The 21,132-nt window shown below is 40.5% G+C and overlaps 1 protein-coding gene across 2 annotated transcripts in view; it reads left to right on the top strand.

The window, feature by feature from the left end:
• The first annotated feature begins 5,405 nt into the window (after window positions 1-5,405).
• Window positions 5,406-21,132, top strand: part of nr3c1 (nuclear receptor subfamily 3, group C, member 1 (glucocorticoid receptor)) — a 44,163-nt gene continuing 28,436 nt past the window's right edge. Inside the window, exons 1-3 of one of the 2 annotated variants that reach the window (XM_010897048.3) lie at window positions 5,406-5,736; window positions 6,505-6,834; window positions 7,026-8,026. In XM_010897048.3, coding sequence (XP_010895350.2) covers window positions 6,643-6,834; window positions 7,026-8,026 — 1,193 coding nt within the window. In that variant the 5' untranslated portion in view covers window positions 5,406-5,736; window positions 6,505-6,642. Of the gene's footprint in view, window positions 5,753-6,504; window positions 6,835-7,025; window positions 8,027-21,132 lie in introns of both variants that reach the window. The other variant, XM_010897056.3, reaches the window with a different exon arrangement.

Genomic DNA, 21,132 nt, shown 5'->3' with positions numbered 1-21,132 from the left:
TACAACACCACCAGTTCCCGATTTTTAGGACTTGAATTTCATGCCAGTTCAGCATGAATAATGTAAGACAATACGAGTCCCCAGCTGAAAATGACGTAAGAAATGCTCGAAGTAGCATGATGAACTGAAAGGTTCTGTAGATCTCTCTTGTTACCCTGACAAGCCAGTGCCCTCCAAATAAGAAATGTTGTGATAAAAGCACACCATTTGTCACTGCTTGACACATTAAAGCAAATAAATAGGTCAGGCGTGTCAAATAACGGCATGACTATAGACATATTGCTTTGTGAAATAATTTGAATTCCAAACCTTGTATCTCTGAAAAATCACATCTAACATTACTCACCCTGTCTCTCATATCTCTTATAGTCTAAATTGAGAGCTGTGTCTTGGTGCTGATTTGTGTAAGGCAGTAGAACAATCAAGCAGGGCGTTCTGTCATACAGTATTATTCAGGCAGTGGAACGACAGCAGGCTCAAACACCTCAGTCGCTGCCTATCGGTTATTATCCCAATCCACACAGACACTACACTGACCCAAATTCTCTCTAAAAATTCCCTTCTCTGACACATTTGAGACAGTCATCCACTAATTTCACTACAGTGGTAGGAGAGAGAAAAAAGTGAGAGAAGTGAAATCTGCATATCCTTAGAAATGTGATTGTATTTTTAACATTTTGTTGGTAAGCTAAATGTAATGTAAAAACTCTCCTCTTGAGTGGTGAGGCCTCGTTGATTCACGATGCTTCCCAGAAACCATGTAATTATGTCCAGGATCTCATCAAATGTCCTTGTTCAACTGATGAGACAGTCAGTGTTTTTAATCACTGTTTGTGTTTTTGTTTTCACATGCTTATTAACGTTTAAGATCAATTATAAATACTAACTTTTCACAAATAGCTATTATTAAATCAAATTATGCTATGAAAATAATTATTAAACAGTCCCAGTGTGGAACTGCGAATTGGTCCAATGTAATTAGGTCCTGCCCAACCAATACATCTTGTGAAGAGCAATATTGCTTGCAATCCTGTGTAACTGTGTGGTGAGCTTATTGCGATCAAGAGTAGTGTTGGCGTTCTTCAGTATTCAAACAAACCCATTCACTATGAACAGTACCAAGGTCAGCTACTAGAGGGAAGTGTTTAGCAGAGAATAAAAATATTGACCTATGGTAGAATCTTCACATTACCAGCTAAAATATAACATGTTCCTTATTCATGCGGGTTGGGTTTTGGCATTTGACTAACAAAAACATTGTTAGCTGCGATATGACTGAGATGCATATGAAAATGTTAAATGTTATGATATAATACAGATCAGCATTACGGGTTACGCGTTTAGGCCAGGTTAAGTTTAGGCATAAATAGGTTAAGTTATTGAGGTTAAATGTTAAGTAATGCTTAGGATTAGGGGATAGGTAACATGGATTTCTCAGTCCTTGGTTCCCACAAAATAGTAAAACCTGAAAATGTGTTCTGAAAAAAACAGAAAAAGATTGTATGGCAGGTCCTTATAAGAAATGTGATCTCCAGCTTAGGAAATGTAGTTTTAGTATTGGAGTTATTTTTTAGACACACCAATTAGGTGTAGGGTTAAGTTGTTGAGTTTACGGTTAGGCTTAGATTAGGGTTTATGTTTGTGTTTAGGTTAGGGGATAGGGAGCATGGCATTGTTTTGTTTACTGATCCTCAGAATTGTGTGTGTGTCTGTTGTGTAATTCTGTTGGTAGGGCATGGTGCTTGGGTGGTAAGTTAAATTCCCATAGTGGATAATAGATAATAGTGTTGAGCAGCTAAGATATGTGAGTCCAGTTGTGAAAGACCGAGATAACGTTTATGTTGTACTTTAGTACACTTCAACTTTTTAAAATAGTATTGAGATACTATTTAAGTTCTTTAGGATACATGATTGGAAATTTTAGAACACTAGATTTTGTAATTTATTTAAATACATTATGTGTCCTCTGTGGGCTATTTGTTGATCATCAATGTTGCATAAACAAGAGAATGTAACACTACTAATAATAATAGTCTGATTGAACTTCCACATTCATTTTCAAAGGATTTCAAACTGCTTCAAGACCAATATCAGAGAAGGAATGTATAATGACAGGTCAACCAATATATGCCACATTTTATAATGTGGCATACTCCAAAGATTGACGGGGTCAGATAATGGCTTAAGGTAGAGAGTAGAGCGGTGTTCAGAGTATGGTAGATAATGGTGATGGAGCCTGCTCATGATCTTGCAGAGGACAAGTTTGGGATACAGCCTGAATCGTATAGCCCTTAACTATATCAGCTCTAACCTTAACTATACCAGCTCTAACTTTAACTATAATAGCTCTAACCTTCACTATACCAGCTCTAACCTTAACTATACCAGCTCTAACCTTAACTATACCAGCTCAAACTTTAACTATACCAGCTCTAACCTTCACTTTACCAGCTCTAACCTTAACTATACCAGCTTTAATTAACCTTCACTATACCAGCTCTAACCTTCACTATACCAGCTCTAACCTTCACTATACCAGCTCTAACCTTCACTATACCAGCTCTAACTTTAACTATACCAGCTCTAACCTTCACTATACCAGCTCTAACCTTAACTATACCAACTCTAACCTTAACTATACCAGCTCAAACCTTAACTACAATCTCTAACCTTCACTATACCAGCTCTAACCTTAACTATACCAGCTCTTACCTTAACTATACCAGCTCTAACCTTCACTATACCAGCTCAAACCTTAACTACAAGATCTAACCTTCACTACACCAGCTCTAACCTTCACTATACCAGCTCTAACCTTCACTATACCAGCTCTAACCTTCACTATACCAGCACTAACCTTAACTATACCAGCTCTAACCTTCACTATACCAGCTCTAACCTTCACTATACCAGCACTAACCTTCACTATACCAGCTCTAACTTTAACTATACCAGCTCTAACCTTCACTATACCAGCTCTAACCTTCACTATACCAGCACTAACCTTAACTATACCAGCTCTAACTTTAACTATACCAGCTCTAACTTTAACTATACCAGCTCTAACCTTCACTATACCAGCTCTAACCTTAACTATACCAGCTCTAACCTTAACTATACAAGCTCTAACCTCCACTATACCAGCTTTATTAACATTCACTATACCAGCTCTAACATTCACTATACCAGCTCTAACTGCTCTGATTATCTCTAACTGGAACCAACATGTCATTTTGTCCTAGACCTGCATAGACTCCTCACAGACAGTCTAAATAATTATTTGAATCAAGTTAGTCATTGCAATGCAACAGGATGTGTCTTTTGTCTGAAACACTGACTTGAAGCCTGACATGCAAGAAAATCAAAAGTTTGCTGGTCTAAGCTGGAATTCCCAACAGGAAACTAAAAAACGGGTACTGTCCAGATGTATTACATAAACTTCTATAGCTAACCAAGCCAAAAAGAGTTGAAAAAACAAACAGATGCTGCATGCAATAAAGCTAAATTAGCAAAGATCAAAACAACTGTACATAGTTAAAATAATTATGTAGGCTATGTCTAATAAAATACATTTGGGTAACAATTCCTGTAGTGCCAGTTTGTTTTTGATTAATAACAGAAATATCCAGCTAAAATAAAACATAGTTAGTGTCTTGACGTCGGAAATCGCCGCAGAAGAGCCCTGTGAAATCTAGTCGTGAGAGTAACTAGAGTGGCCGTGAAATCTAGTCGGAGAGTAACTAGAGTGGCCGTGAAATTTAGTCGTGAGAGTAACTCTCACGCCAAGATTTCACCGGCTCTTCTGCAGCGCGTTTCGACGCGGCCGCCGGAGCTGAACGCGGCCACTCTAGTCAATGCTTGTGATTCCACCATACGAGCCGCGGCGCGTTTCAGAAGCGGCTCTCTGCTCTGCTTCGCTAAAGATAGGCGCCTTATCTATTTTTGACGGACGCCGCGTCCAAGTCAGTTCAAATACAAAAAGTCAGTACTATAAGTACTATACTATACAGTGAGTACAGAAAGTGAGTACAACAACCTAATTATCTTCTTTATAATAGACCTACGTGATTTTGAAAAGTAACCTACTTGTATAGAGCCATTCAGTATTTATGCATCTTGAAAACCCATTAAATGTTCAGTAACCTTTCATTACACAGGACAGGACCTGTGATATATGATTTGCTATATCAAGAAATAATTACATATGTTTGGAATTATAGAATAACTTTGAAGAAATTCATAGAAATTCTGGAACTATAGAAGAACTTCATTGTAGGGCCCCCCAAATCAAGGAAAAAATACGAAAACAAAAGGAAGTCAACGTCGGACATGCAAAGTAGTTTATTGCTGTTTGTTGATCTCGTGATCTCACCAATACAGCCGCCTCGCTGCGCTCTGCTTCTGAAATGCTCCCAGTGGGGTATGACACTGCGTGGAGGACGGAACAAAACCTCATCGGAGCCGGAACGCTCCGCAGAAGCGCCCGGTGTAAATCCGGAGTAAAAAACACAAAAGGTCACCACTGTTTCTCAACACATCCTCTTGCTGCCACTAGTCTTAATCAAATACAATTTTCTCTGTACCATCACACATGCTCAGCCAACTATTAAAAACATTTTCTTCTGAATCTTATTTTAAAGACTGCTGGGATTTAAAATGTTGCCTTATTTAAATGATAATAAGTTTAGTTTAAATGTGTCAAATGACATGTGAGGAAAAGGTAAGTGGTGTAAAAAAACAGGGCCAATTCTTTAAAACCCTAAGGCATTATGTTCTATTGGGAGAAGATTCCCTGGGGGCAACTAACCCCATGGGGGGAATCTAACCCCATGGGGGACATCATATAAAAAAATCCCTACAGGTTAGACATTGATCTTAGGGGGGGTCTTACCCCAAACTACCTTACATACTTGTGCAATAAGGCACTAGCTATGGCAACTATAGAAACGATAGTATGTGCTGTGTCTGTGTAGACATGGGACATGTGCATGGTGTGAACAAGGTAATGGAAAGAGACAAGCCAACTTACTCCAAACAAAAAGACATGATAATACTAATGGTAGTTACATTGAAACGTGTTGAGTCTAACCTTGCTCCTGTACATCAAGCAAGGTCAAGCATGTATTCGCAAATAATAAATAATTTATCTTCCTATAGATGTTTCAAATATAGCCTATATTTCAAAGAAATGTATGGGCCACGTTCAATTTCTCTTCACTATCTATTCTCAGATAGGCTAGTTCTCGTGCATTAGCTAACTCAGTAAAACATCCAGGATACACCTGACATCATATCCCACTTTATATACCTATGTTATGCAGCCAGTATTCAATCATGTTACTACGCTGTAGTTATTGTATAGAGACGTATCCACAGCAGTACACAAGTTGCTGTACCTTATCTCTGACGACAGATGGCAGTGGGTGTTGTAAACAGGCCAGCCACGGGCGTTTAGCAATGCTACATCTCCATTTTGTATGTTTTTCATAGAGGTTAGAACCTACTTTCCTTTTCGCTGTGTGCGACACAGTCAAGTCAGTGCATTTTGGATGCAATTTCATATCTAACATATTATTGGAGTGGACTGGATGATTCAATCGATTACTTGCTTATTTGTTACCTGCAGTAAGCAAGCAGAAGTTTTCAGATTGCTAGCCAGTTTGCAAGCAAAATAACCCCAAACGAAAACATGTCAGACGATGCATGGAGTCGCACCAACTACCAAACGTCAGAGGGGTACAGTAGACAAATGGTTTTAGTTTTTTAAATTTCAGTTTTAAACTCGTTCGTTTTGCATTGATAGCTAGAGATTGATTATGTTGCTAGATGGCTAACTAGCTTGCTGTCACTCTCAACATTTACAGGGCAGAGAAACGTATTTAGCGAGCTAACTGATGAGTACTAGCTAAATGTAACTTCCAGTAGATTAACTCGCAGATTAGTAAAGTTGCACAAGCAATTCTAGTTATGTTAATAACTACGTCATTCAGTTTGTGTTGGACGATTTTGTCACTTTCAAGAAACTGTCAAGCGAAGGATAGTTCGCTATTTAGCTGCTAGCTAACTAGCTTGTAATGCGTCACCAAGTGCGCGCGCCCTAGCAGCAGAGGGGCCAAGCAACTTCGGAGATTTCTGTAAAAAAAAAATCGTGGAGCTAGTGAACTAACTATTCACTACTCAGTTTGTCAGCAATTATGCGGATTAAGTTCGTACAGTTTACATGCACACGTCACATCATCACAAATGTAAGGTTATTTTTACCTGCCGCATTTTGAAGTGCAGTAGATATTGTTAATTGAAAACTTTATAATAGTTGGGGAAGTGTTTGCAAGATGATACACCTTGCTAGGTAACTGTTATAACCTGCCTCTTCACTTGTGCAATATTGTCTTTGTACTCAGACGTGCTTAGGCAGGCTATTTGATGCTTTATCTGGGAAAGACCACCAATGTTATCACCACAATATACTTTGCTAACTCTGCTTTCTCTCTCTATACATATCAGGATTGAAAGATGAATCAAGGATGAGTGAAGAAAAGCAGGAATAACAACAGATATGACGTCCATCTGAGTAGCTCCTTCTTGGAATATAGCGATAACCACTTTGAGGGAATCGTTCTCACCAGCGCTCCCCACAGTGCCATGTCTGTTTCCTCTGCAACCACCACCTCTGTGTTTCTTCCATCCAGCCCACTTATGCAACCGGGCGACGTGCCCAACGGACTCAGCAACCCTCCGTCACGTGAAGACGTCACTTCAGCCTCCATAACGGCCACCGCATCTGGGGGGCTCTACCTTGAAGACCCAGAGACTCCAAACATAGAGACCCCCAAGGTACTGCTACTCACAGTTTCAGTTCAAGTCAGTTTTGGAAGTACCCTGAAATTAGATGTTTTTATCAGGAATGGAGTTAACCACAACCAAACAGTTGATTGTTGTTTTTTTGTCTTAGCCCCTGCGATTATTTGACAAACCACTTATCCATTAGATATTAATAAAGTATTTCTTATCTAATCCAATCTAAGGTTAGTACCAAGGACCAGCGAGCTCAGGCTCAGAATCTAGTGTTCCCGCCCCAGCAGACCAACACCTCCCTGGGGTTAGGACTTTTTACTCTTGGGGAGACCTTCTCCTGCTTGGAAGCTAGCATCGCAGACCTCAACCGCTCCTCACCAAGCATGGATTCCCTGATCGGGGGCTCGGACCCCAACCTTTTCCCCATGTCCACAAGGACGGAGACAGACTTCAACCGGGACCAGGACCCTATGGATCTGGACCAGGATGGGTACATTGGAAAAGATCAGAAGCTGTTCAACGACAACACCATGGATCTCCTCCAGGACTTTGAGCTAACAGGCTCCCCCTCAGACTTTAACGTTGGGGACGATGAGTTCCTTTACTCCCTGGCTGATGGGTCTCTCCTGGGGGATGAGAGCCAGGATCGTGGGATTCCAAACCCCAGCTCCAAGCAAACTACTACAACCAACATTGGGGGTGGTATTTTAAGCGGTTCCAACAGCACCACATTGAATGGTAGTCTACTAACACGTCAGGATGAATCCAGCTCCGGCACGCCCGCAACCGGCAACAACCCTGCCACCCCATCCGCCACCTTCCCCATAGTGAAGATGGAGAAGGACACTGGGTTCATCCAGCTGTGTACTCCAGGTGTGATCAAGCAGGAGAAGAACTCGACCTCGCATAGCTACTCCTGCCATATGACCAGCGGTACCGGGGGATCCGCTTCCTCCTCAGGGCTCTCCAGCAACAGCCCGATCTCAATCTGTGGTGTGAGCACCTCCGGAGGACAGAGCTACCACTTTGGAGTCACCAGCAGTAGCAACCCCCCCACTGTCAACGTCTCCGCTTCTGACGCCGCCGGAGCTTCTCAACAGAAGGATCGGAAGCCACCTGTGTTTAGCTTGTATCCTTCGCTGGGGACTGCGGGCGAGGCCTGGAACAGCCGGAGTTATGGGGACGGAGGCCTCTCCAGCCTGCCCTCCAACTTCTCCAGCAGCTATGCCAGGTAAGGAGGGTTTTAAAGAACTTCGCTAATAAAAGCAACCTTGTAGTTGGTCTGGAGGGGGTGTTGGTGGTCTGGTCAGTCTGTTGTGGGTGCATGGGTGTGTGAGTGCTATATTTAGAGGAAATGTGGAATAGAACTAGCGTAGTGCACACGGCTGGGGAGACGGGATAGGGGAGAGATCAGAGAGAGGAATATTTATGGAACATAGAATTGGCAAGCAGGTCTAGAACATTTTTAGAACCTCTTCTTGATTCTTTTTTTTTGCCTCAACAAATCAACTGTTCTGATGGTTAGGCTAGGTTTTGAAACAGGAGAGGTTTATCCATTGTTATTTTTTTCCTTAAACCTCTAGATGTCAAACTGCCAGACACTGTCAAATAGTGTAATAGTATTTCGGCTCACCAGACCACCACATGTTTTCCTGCCCTCAAATCTGTTTACAGACAACATAATATCTAATGGCTTCAGAAATATTTGCCAAATAATTACCACATCTCTCTTTCTGCAGTCCTAAATGGCACCATGTTTCCTATATAGTGAAGTTATTTTAGCCCAAATTTACAACCCCATTGTCCAGAAAGTTGGGACGCTGTATAAAATGCTAATAAAAACAGAATGCAATGATGTGCAAATCATTTATCCTTATATTTAACTTAAAATAGTACAATATTTAATTGAAAATTCTACAAAATGCAGGTTTTGTTACTTGAACATGATGCCTTCATATATGTGCAAGTCACCCATGCCATGTGCACTAATGCACCCCCATACCATTACGGATGTTGGCTTTTGAACTGTGCGCTGTTAACAATCCGGTTGGTCCCTCTCCTCTTTAGTCCGGATGACGCGGCGTTCATGATTCACAATAATAATTTCACATTTTGATTTGAAAGACCACAGGACACTTTCCAACTTTGCCTCAGTCCATCTTAAATGAGTTGTGGCCCAGAGAAGGCGGCGGTGGTTCTGGATCTTGTTTATATATGGTATCTTCATTGCATTTGTGGATGCAGCGACATACTGTGTTCACAATGTTTTTTCGGAGACAATCCTTTTTCGAAAGTGTTCCTGAGCCCGTGCAGTTATTTCCACTACAGAATCGTGTCTGTTTTTAATGCAGTGCTGCCTGAGGGCCGGAAGTTCACAGCCATTTAATATTGGTTTTCGGCCTTATCCCTTGCATACAGAGATGTATCTGTATTCTCTGAATGTTTTAATGATATTATGCATCGTAGGTGATGAGATCTCCAAACCCTTTGCAATTTTACATTGAGAAACGTTATTCTTAATTTGTTGTCACCACTTTTACATAGTGGTGAACACCTCCCCATCCTCACTTTTGACACCCATTCTGCTCTGGAATGATCTTTTAATTTCATGTTACTGGCCTGTTGCCAATTGACCTAATTAGTTGTGAGATGTTTCACCAGGTTTAGTTTTTTAGCATTACGCAACTTTTTCAGTCTTTTGTCCCAACATTTTTGAAACCTGTTGCTGGCATCAAATTCCAAGTGGGCAAGAAACAATAATATGTCTCAGTTTCAACATTTGATATGTTGTCTTTGTACTATTTTCTATTGAATATAGGGTTTAAATGATTTGCACATCATTGCATTCTGTTTTTATTTACATTTTACGCTGTGTCCCACGGAAATGTGTTTTGTACAATGTGAGGTTGGAAATGTGGTTGTAGAATGTAAGGCACTATATAGGGAAATGAGTGCCTTTTGGAAAGTACAGTGCTTCAAAGAGCTACGAGGACAAAATACAACAATCATTTTCTCTATAGACATAGGCCCTGCTGGGGGAATTCCACTTTCACCCAAGTCTCAGAGGCTTATACAGGAAGCCCAATTCAGATATTTTTTCCACTAAGTCACTTCAGGTCTTTTCACAACAGATCCTTTACATTGTAAATCTGTCAACCGGCCACTCAGCGGAAAAAATTGTCAGATTCGGGCTGTCTGTGTAACACAGCCATGTATTTCTGACTATAGGCTAGCTGTAGGTGTGTAAAGTTACAGCTCTAGTTACTGTATGTCTTTTACAATGCAGCTTGTAATGCCAGGGACTGTTTAAACATTGACTACTTTTTACAGAAGATAAGTCTGTTCAAGCTGTATTATTTAGTTGAGTTGTGTTAGATGCCTGCCCTCTTGGCTGATGATGATATGAATAGATGAAGGTTTGTTATTGTCCTTCAGAAGGGAAATTATTTCCTAATAGGAAATCAGTTGACAAAGACTCTCTGATGAATAACTCGGCCTGCACCAAATGTGCCATTGATGTTATGTTATTATACTTTGTCTATTCATAGTTTTTCTGTTTAGCAATATATTTTTTTAGGTCATAGAAATACCTTTTCAACCGTGGTATGACCATAGAAATGTAAAATCACCACTGAGAGGGTTTTAGACATTTCTATTAAATGTGTTTTTGCATTCTTTCTGTGTTGCTGTGCCATGCATAACTCTGATGTAGAGAGACCCAGTGATTTGTTTCCAGCAGATCAAATTAAATGTATTTGTAATACATTCTGGAACAAATTTAGGAAATGTTTTCTGTGAAAATGCACAATAACCTGTTACTACTAGCAATAGAATGATTGTCGAATATGAACTCAGCCAACGCAGAATACCGTCAGCCCTGCGCTCAGAACGTGTCTCATGAGTAGGAGTGGAGATCTAGATCCCATCTTAATAACGTTATTCATTGTGATCTAAAGGCCAAAGCCTGTTGTATCTAGGTCGTCCTACTGATAGAGGCTTTAGAAACACATTTAGATGATGGTAGATCTTGCACCTCCGACATCTTCTCTGATGGACATTCTCTAGGGACAGATGGAGACACAACACAGGTCCCATCTTCTGCTTCCCTAGGGATCTAAACACACTGTGTGGGCTTCTCTGTCTGTGTGTTGTGTGTGGCAGTGTATCGCATATCACAATCTGTGTGTTTGAGGAGAGGGAATCGGGTTTCATTTGCCTGCAATGCCGTGTGTCTCAACCTGTGTGACATTTAGCGCCTTGCAGTGAGCCGTCATCCTCTAAGCTTGGCAGCAGGTCTCATTCGCTCGTTTGGCCTCACTCACTCACTCTCCCTCCCTCTCACTCTCTCTCTGTCTCTCTCTGGCCTTGTCACGCAACGCTGCTAGCTGCTGATCCACTGATGGACTGTGCCTGGCTGGCTTTGTGGGCGCGTTCCCAGTTGACTTCATCTGAGCCCCATTGACAGTGCGTCTCAGAAGATGATTCTGTCAAGTTAATGTGGATCTCGCTCTTTTGATGTTTTTCACTCCATTTGAAATGAGCTGCCTAAAGCCAGTCTGGAACTCACGCTTAATGTAAGACGGACCTGAGGGTTTGGTGTTGTTCCTAAATCTGTAATGAGTCCGATGAACTGCACAGCTGTTAGTAACGACAACCTGGAACACACCCATGATCCACCCTTTGTTTATGCCTTAGGGTTTGGTACTGATCTCTCTGGCATTAGAGTGATGATCTGTACAGCTGCAATGCACATTTAAAGGTGCTCTGAAACTTTTTATTTGGATTCTGTGTCCTTGACCTGTGGTGGAAGGAATCCCTGTTAGTAGTATTTGTTTTGTTTTCGGGCCACATATGTCAAATATGCTCTATAAAATCTTTAATTTGGAGAACACAGCTGGTCGGATACAGAAAATCCAAACATAAAGAAACACAGAAGAACGTGCTTGGTTGAATGTTCATGCAGTAGATTAAATGATGGTGTATGAGTGATTGATCATAGGGTGGTAACACATAAATTAAGTGATTTAACTGTCTATTCCACCATTCTGTTAGTTTTATATTTTTTAATCGTCAGCCTTAAATGTTATGTTTTGGTATACTTTTCTGACTGGCTACATGATATGAAGAGTAAAAAAAGTCTAGATTTTTGGAATCCTGAAAGTAAAATTAATAAAATTGTATAGTTGGAATATAGTGGGTAGCACATTGAATTCATGGTTGTTTCACAAGTGGATGAATTAACAAATTATAAGGAACTATTTTTTCAAGATAGGAGCCAAATTATTGGTCATTGTTTCCTAGGGGACCATAATAGATAATACATCATTAGTTTTATTTTACAACAGGAATGCAACATTGCCAAGACTTCTGGAACACATGTATATGCAGTCTCAAAAAACAGGCCAGATTTGGGAGTTTCACAAGTCAATGAAAGCTAAAGGCAAAATGTAGATTTGAGACTTACTTGTCTTACATTATAGTTATAACTGGCATTACTAAAACTATGTGAAAATGACAAACTGATATTTTTATGTCACAGGTGTTCCTGGATTTTAGATAAAACATCTTTGATTTTACTTTATATAGCTAGCTAGGTAATATATTTATTCAGAGACATACTGATTTAGGCCCACATCAGCATTATACCACACTATTACTGTAGTATTAGCCGTTGTTAGTTAAGTTTGCTCAGATTGCATTTATTATATGACATAGCTAACTAGCAGTTAGCTTTATTGGCTTAGACAATGTTTCTTAGTCAGAACTTTGTTTGGCACATGCAGAGACCTAAAAAGCCTATTAAAGTGTGTGCTTGTGTAGTTGTATCTAGAAAATTCCCTAAATATGCCAAGCTGCTGCGTAGCTCAGTGGTTTGAGCACCTCTCTGCATCTAAAGATAATGAGTTTGTGGCCAGGTTGAGGCTATACTCCTGCCTACTCGTTCAAGACAACAATGAAGTGTACCTCAACTGTATAACTTATGTAGTAAATGCATATCCCCAGTGATCTGAAGTTTTGATACTTAGTAGGCTGCTATGGAGAATTGTCATTACGATTGAATGCAGTGATGTTTTTTCTCATACTTTAATATTAAATTGGATTCAGTAATGTAGCACATTGTGACAACTTAGGTGATTGATTTTCCTTAATGTTGAAAGCCAGCATTTTCAAAATTACATTGGTTGGCAAGCAAAGCTGTTATAAATTAATTTACATGTGTGCTTGCATGTTTCTTTGTCTTGGTCACAGAGGAAAATGTCTTGGTCACAGAGGAAAAACGCTAGTAACACATTCTGCCATTTCACAATAAACTGGAATCAGTTGTTGGAGTGAATTCTAATAAAGGTATAATGTTTTGGTTTCTTAGTTCTTGTGCCATGAGGGCAATAGTTTCCTTCTCAAGAATAATCTTCTTGCATTAAAACATTGCCAGCTAGCTTTTTAGTGTCCAATGTCTCCTTGTGTAATAATTTGATATAGCAAGAAATAAATGTACCCTGGTAAATATCTTTGTACTTGCAGTTGTAACCTACAACATTACCCCAGTTTGATATGTTACTTGAATGTTTTCACTCATCATCAGCCAAAAATAGAATGTCATCATCTTTTGAAAAAGGGGGTGGGGGGAATGTCTAGCTCAGGTTCTACCATTTCACTATAACCTGGATAAAGTCAGTACTACTAAAATAACTTTTTCAGGTGTTCAAATGAAGATACTATAAAAATATAAATGCAACAATTTCTGCGATCTTAGCACATTGTTAAAGTTAAAACAGGGATTCAACTGTGAAGAGTGAAGTTCTCTAGTACCAGTGAGCATTTTCCAACAAATCTGTTACAATACTGAACTGCAGTCTGGTCAAAGACGCTGGTAAGGATAAAAAGCATTTTACACTCACCTAAAGGATTATTAGGAACACCTGTTCAATTTCTCATGAATGCAATTATCTAATCTACAAATCACATGGCAGTTGCTTCAATGCATTTAGGGGTGTGGTCCTGGTCAAGACAATCTCCTGAACTCCAAACTGAATGTCAGAATGGGAAAGAAAGGTGATTTAAGCAATTTTGAGCGTGGCATGGTTGTTGGTGCCAGACAGGCCGGTCTGAGTATTTCACAATCTGCTCAGTTACTGGGATTTACACGCACAACCATTTCTAGGGTTTACAAAGGATGGTGTGAAAAGGGAAAAACATCCAGTATGCGGCAGTCCTGTGGGCGTAAATGCCTTGTTGATGCTAGAGGTCAGAGGAGAATTGGCCGACTGATTCAAGCTGATAGAAGAGCAACTTTGACTGAAATAACAACTCATTACAACCGAGGTATGCAGCAAAGCATTTGTGAAGTCACAACACGCACAACCTTGAGGCGGATGGGCTACAACAGCAGAAGACCCCACAGGGTACCACTCATCTCCACTACAAATAGGAAAAAGAGGCTACAATTTGCACGAGCTCACCAAAATTGGACAGTTGAAGACTGGAAGAATGTTGCCTGGTCTGATGAGTCTCGATTTCTGTTGAGACATTGAGATGGTTGAGTCAGAATTTGGCGTAAGCAGAATGAGAACATGGATCCATCATGCCTTGTTAACACTGTGCAGGCTGGTGGTGGTGGTGTAATGGTGTGGGGGATGTTTTCTTGGCACACTTTAGGGCCCTTAGTGCCAATTGGGCATCGTTTAAATGCCACGGCCTACCTGAGCATTGTTTCTGACCATGTCCATCCCTTTATGACCACCATGTACCCATCCTCTGATGGCTACTTCCAGCAGGATAATGCACCATGTCACAAAGCTCAAATCATTTCACATTGGTTTCTTGAACATGACATTGAGTTCACTGTACTGAAATGGCCCCCACAGTCACCAGATCTCAACCCAATAGAGCATTTTTGGGATGTGGTGGAATGGGAGCTTCGTGCCCTGGATGTGCATCCCACGAATCTCCATCAACTGCAAGATGCTATCCTATCAATATGGGCCAACATTTCTAAAGAATGCTTTCAGCACCTTGTTGAATCAATGCCACGTAGAATGAAGGCAGTTCTGAAGGCTTAATCTGTCTTGATGGCTTGTCTCTTTACATCTTTTGTGAGAATCTTATGTGGATGTGTAGGTCCTGATCTGGCATGATGTGTGGTTATGAGGCCAGTTGGACATACTGCCAAATCCTCTACAACATCTGATTTCCGTAGGGAAATTAACATATTATTTCTCTGCCAAGTGCTCTGATGGATAAATATATGTTTCTTTGTGCATTTGGAATAATAAGATTTTTCAAAGGTACCTTTTGTTGGTGTAACAAGTGGAATAGGTTTTAGCTGTGGATTATTTGTAATTCAATTGGTATTCTAAACTATGTGGTTCTAATCCTGAATGCTGATTGCTATGCGACCTGCCTAACAGCCCTTGTCCAAGGTATGTTGGCCATGTACCACACCCCTTCATGCAACTGAAGTACGCTTGGAAGATTCCACAACAGTCCACATTTAGTTTTTTCCTCTGCAAACAGATGAATTGGAAAACCAGACAGCCTCATAGTAGGAAATTAAATATGCTTTTTTCTAACTTTTGTATAGCTTGGTTATATATTGCTGTTCTGTTTGAGAGAGTCTATTTTCAACTCAATATTAGCATTTTAGGTTTGGTCCAACAGAATCGTTGATATTGATTTAGATCACATTCTTCATTATAGATCCCCACAAGCTCAGTCAGATTGGATAAGGTGTGTCAGTGAACTGTGGATTTTGAGTCTCCCCACAATGTTCAAAACTGAATTTGATTAATACTTGACATTTTGGTGTCCTACCAATTGCTCCATGTGCACTTACCATCATACATCAGCCACATCAGTAATAAAATGAGACAAAGATAAATCATGTCAGAACATTTTCCTCTTTTAATGTGACCTATAATGTGAACAATTCAATTGAAAAACAAACTGAATCATTGAGGGGGAAAAATGAAAAAATAAATAAAATAAAAACCTTACAATAACCTGGTTGCATAAGTGTGCACACCCTCTAATAACTGGGGATGTGGCTGTGTTCAGAATTAACCAATCATAGAAGTCCTTACACACCTGCCATCATTTAAAATGTCTCTGATTAATCACAAATGAAGTTCAGCTGTTCCGCAGAGAGCTTCCAAAGCATCAGAGGGATCCCATTGTTGAAAGATATCAGTCAGGAGAAGGGTACAAAAGAATTTCCAAAGCATTAGATATACCATGGAACAAAGTGAAGACAGTCATCATCAAGTGGAGAAAATATGTCACAACAGAGACATTACCAAGAACTGGCCGTTCCTCCAAAATTGTTGAAAAAACGAGAAGAAAACTGGGGAGGGAGGCTTCCAAGAGGGCTACAGCAACATTAAAGGAACTGCAGGAATTTCTGGCAAGTACTGGCTGTGTGCTACATGTAACAACAATCTTTCGTATTCTTCATATGAATGGGCTATGGGGTAGGGTGGCAAGATGGAAGCCTTTTCTTACAAAGAAAAACATCCAAGCCCGGCTGAAGTTTGCTACAACAAACATCAAGTCTCCCAAAAGCACGTGGGGAAATGTGTTATGGTCGAATAAAACCAAGGTTGAACTTTTTGGCCATAATTCCAAAAGGTATGTTTGGCGCAAAAACAACACTGCACATCACCCAAAGAACACCATACCCATAGTGAAGCATGGTGGTGGCAACATCATGCTTTGAGGCAGTTTGTCTTCAGCTGGAACCGAGGCCTTAGTCAGGGTGGAGGGAGTTATGAACAGTTCCAAATACCAGGCAATTTTGGTATTTGGAAACTTTCAGGCGTCCATTAGAAAGATGAAGATGAAAAGAAAGTTCACCTTTCAGCACGACAACGACCCAAAGCACAAATCCAAATCCACAAAAGCGTGGCTTCACCAAAATAAGTTTTGGAATGGCCCAGCCAAAGCCCAGACCTGAATCCAATTGAACATCTGTGGGGTGATCTGAAGAGGGCTGTGCACAGGAGATGTCCTCGCAATCTGACAGATTTGGAGTGCTTTTGCAAAGAAGAGTGGGCAAATATTGCCACATCAAGATGTGCCATGCTAATAGACTCCTATGCAAAAAGACTGAGTGCTGTAATAAAATCAAAAGGTGCTTCAACAAAGTATTAATTTAAGGGTGTGCACACTTATGCAACCAGGTTATTGTGAGTTTTTTATTTTTCCCTCTCAAAGATTTGTTTGTTTTTCAATTGAATTGTTCACGTTATAGGTCACATTAAAGGTGGAAAAGGTTTTGACATCAGGGGTGTGTAGACTTTTTATATCCACTGTATCATGAATCACCCACAAGTTTGAATGAAAACAAGTAATGGCTTTTACTGCATATTGCGCAGCTCTATCTCCAAGATACCCTAACATCTAAGCCTACATTATATTCACTGTTTATCGATTTTCTGGACATAAGATGAATCAATAAGATTCTAACTTGGTACAAAATCACATTTGGGATCCAGGTAATGATTTGCCAATAGGTTATGTTTTAGGGATTTTTTTTGGCGTTGGAATTTATATTTTAGATGTTGTCAACATCATATACTTTTAATAGATCTTTTAGTAGAATTTAAAGGGTATGCTTAAAGTGAACTGTTTTTTCTACATAAAATGTACTAAAACTCTTGAAACAAGGAAACCCTTTCCATCACTCCAGAGAAAACATTCCCACACGCACACACGTTTTAAATTGTCATTCAGAAACCGACCAACCCCCAGCGGCACTGACACCAGCCCACAAGTTCATTGTGACCCAAAGATTTTTTTGCAGTATCACACAATATGCAAGCAGTGCATGCAAGCAGTCATCATAAAAAGTACTTCACAATGCATTATTTTAACTATATTTTAGGTGGAGTTTGCCATGACAACAAATTAAAAAGGCTGGTAGGAAACAGATTTATTCCGATTGCATATGCGGAAAAAAAATTGTGCACAAATTTATGTGCACAATTAAAAATTTTACCCAGAAAACCAACATGGTTGTAGTGTTTTTGCTCTTTAGATTCATAGTTGGTATGCACACAAACAACTACTGATACCGCAACTTAATGAGCCAATGTATCATAGTTTAGTCAGAGGCTGGAACTCCTTCGGGTATGAACACAAAGTCGAATGGCACACCATGGAAAGGGATGTTATCTGCTCTCTTTGCACATGCTTCATTGACACCATCCCTGCTGCTATAATATCATGCAGTGTAGGCCTGTCTCATCTCAATGCAATGTTGTAACAAATCTTAGGTGTATCAGACACACGCTGGCTCCCAGCTACTATCTAATTGATGTCTGCGTAGTGCACGTTGCATCATCAGATACCCTTCACATCCATGCCACAAACTGTTTGCCCTCCTTCCATCAGGCAGGCAGTACAGGTCTCTTCGTTCCCGCATCAGTAGGCTCAGGAACAGTTTCTTTCCATGTACTGTAACCTTGCTGAACTCTGTGACCCATCACTATCTATACCCACCCGCCCACCGCTTAGTACTGCCTCTCAGGGTCCTTGTTGCGCTACTCACTTGTACTACTGGACTCAGACACTGCCTTGCTAAGTCTGATAAGTATGTTTTCAGTTGTTACATGAACGTGTCTACCTCGGGAATCTCATTGCTGCTATACCTGCATTTCAGTTGCACATGCCATTTTGCACCTTCAATTTGTGTTCACATTTAGAATTGCCATTGTACTTGCATTTTTCAGTTGTTCCATGTATATGTCTACCTCGGGAACCTCATTGCTGCTCTCCCCTGTTTGCCTTCAATTGCTCATTTAGAATTGCCAATTGCATCTATATATTCTACTTGTAACATAATCTAATCAACGCATTAATTAAATTCTCAACCCTCTTTAGCCGTTATTGGCTTGAAAGCAAAACCTAACACGATGTTTTGCAAATTTGATTGCAGCAACATGTTTCAAAAAAGCTAGGACAGGGTCAACAAAAGATTGGAAAATGTGTGTAATGTTTAAAAAAAAAAGGTTAATTGGCAATAGATCAGTAACATGATTGGGCATAAAAAGGGATGAGTCTAACATGATTGGGCAACTCACATGGAATGAGTCTTTCAGAAGTAAAGATGGGGAGGCGTTCGCCATTCTGTGAAAGACTGAGCAGGCAAATAACGCAACAGATTTGAGAATAACGTTTCTCAACATCAAATTGCAAAGACAAAATCTGGAGAAATCTCTGTACACCAGGGACGGGGCCAAAAACCAATATTGGATGGTCTTGATCTTCGAGCGCTCACTGCATTAAAAACAGACATGATTCTGTAATGGAGATCATTGCATGTCGCTACATCCACAAACGCATGTTAAAATCCTACCATGCCAAGATGAAACCACATCTAAAAAAGATCCAGAAACCGCACCGCCATCTCTGGGCCTGAGCTCATTTAAGACGGACTGAGGCAAAGTGGAAAACTGTCCTGTGGTCTGAATATATATATATATATATATATATATATATATATATATATATATATATACACTCACCTAAAGGATTATTAGGAACACCATACCAATACTGTGTTTGACCCCCTTTCGCCTTCAGAACTGCCTTCATTCTACGTGGCATTGATTCAACAAGGTGCTGAAAGCATTCTTTAGAAATGTTGGCCCATATTGATAGGATAGCATCTTGCAGTTGATGGAGATTTGTGGGATGCACATCCAGGGCACGAAGCTCCCGTTCCACCACATCCCAAAGATGCTCTATTGGGTTGAGATCTGGTGACTGTGGGGGCCATTTCAGTACAGTGAACTCAATGTCATGTTCAAGAAACCAATGTGAAATGATTTGAGCTTTGTGACATGGTGCATTATCCTGCTGGAAGTAGCCATCAGAGGATGGGTACATGGTGGTCATAAAGGGATGGACATGGTCAGAAACAATGCTCAGGTAGGCCGTGGCATTTAACGATGCCCAATTGGCACTAAGGGGCCTAAAGTGTGCCAAGAAAACATCCCCCACACCATTACACCACCACCACCAGCCTGCACAGTGTTAACAAGGCATGATGGATCCATGTTCTCATTCTGCTTACGCCAAATTCTGACTCAACCATCTGAATGTCTCAACAGAAATCGAGACTCATCAGACCAGGCAACATTCTTCCAGTCTTCAACTGTCCAATTTTGGTGAGCTCGTGCAAATTGTAGCCTCTTTTTCCTATTTGTAGTGGAGATGAGTGGTACCCTGTGGGGTCTTCTGCTGTTGTAGCCCAGCCGCCTCAAGGTTGTGCGTGTTGTGGCTTCACAAATGCTTTGCTGCATACCTCGGTTGTAACGAGTGGTTATTTCAGTCAAAGTTGCTCTTCTATCAGCTTGAATCAGTCGGCCCATTCTCCTCTGACCTCTAGCATCAACAACGCATTTTCGCCCACAGGACTGCCGCATACTGGATGTTTTTCCCTTTTCACACCATTCTTTGTAAACCCTAGAAATGGTTGTGCGTGAAAATCCCAGTAACTGAGCAGATTGTGAAATACTCAGACCGGCCCGTCTGGGACCAACAACCATGCCACGCTCAATTGGAGATTGTCTTGACCAGGACCACGCCCCTAAATGCATTGAAGCAACTGCTATGTGATTGGTTGATTAGATAATTACATTAATGAGAAATTGAACAGGTGTTCCTAATAATCCTTTAGGTGAGTGTATATATACACAGTGGGGAAAACAAATATTTGATTCACTGTCACTTTTGCAGGTTTTCCCACTTACAAAGCATTTAGAAGTCTGTCATTTTTATCATGGGTACTCTTCAACTGTGAGTGACAGAATCTAAAACAGAAATCCAGAAAATCACATTGTATGATTTTTAAGTAATTAATTTGCATTTTATTGCATGACATAAGTATTTGATACATCAGAAAACTTAATGTCAGCCTAAATGACAGTAGAACTTAATATTTGGTACAGAAACCTTTGTTTGCAATTACAGAGATCATATGTTTCCTTTAGTTTTTGACCAGGTTTGCACACACTGCAGCAGGGATTTTGGTCCACTCCTCCATACAGACCTTCTCCAGATCCTTCAGGTTTCGGGGCTGTCGCTGGGCAATACAGACTTTCAGCTCCCTCCAAATATTTTCTATTGGGTTCAGGTCTGGAGACTGGCTAGGCCACTCCAGGAACTTAAGATGCTTCTTACGGAGCCACTCCTTAGTTGCCCTGGCTGTGTGTTTGGGGTCGTTGTCATGCTGGAAGACCCAGCCACGACCCATCTTCAATGCTCTTACTAAGGGAAGGAGGTTGCTGGCCAAGATCTCGCGATACATGGCCCCTCCATGCAGTGCAGTTGTCCTGT

Source organism: Esox lucius, chromosome 4, assembly GCF_011004845.1.
Source record: "Esox lucius isolate fEsoLuc1 chromosome 4, fEsoLuc1.pri, whole genome shotgun sequence".
In the NCBI taxonomy this organism is placed as follows: Eukaryota; Metazoa; Chordata; class Actinopteri; order Esociformes; family Esocidae; genus Esox; species Esox lucius.
This window is presented reverse-complemented; position numbering and strand designations above follow the sequence as displayed.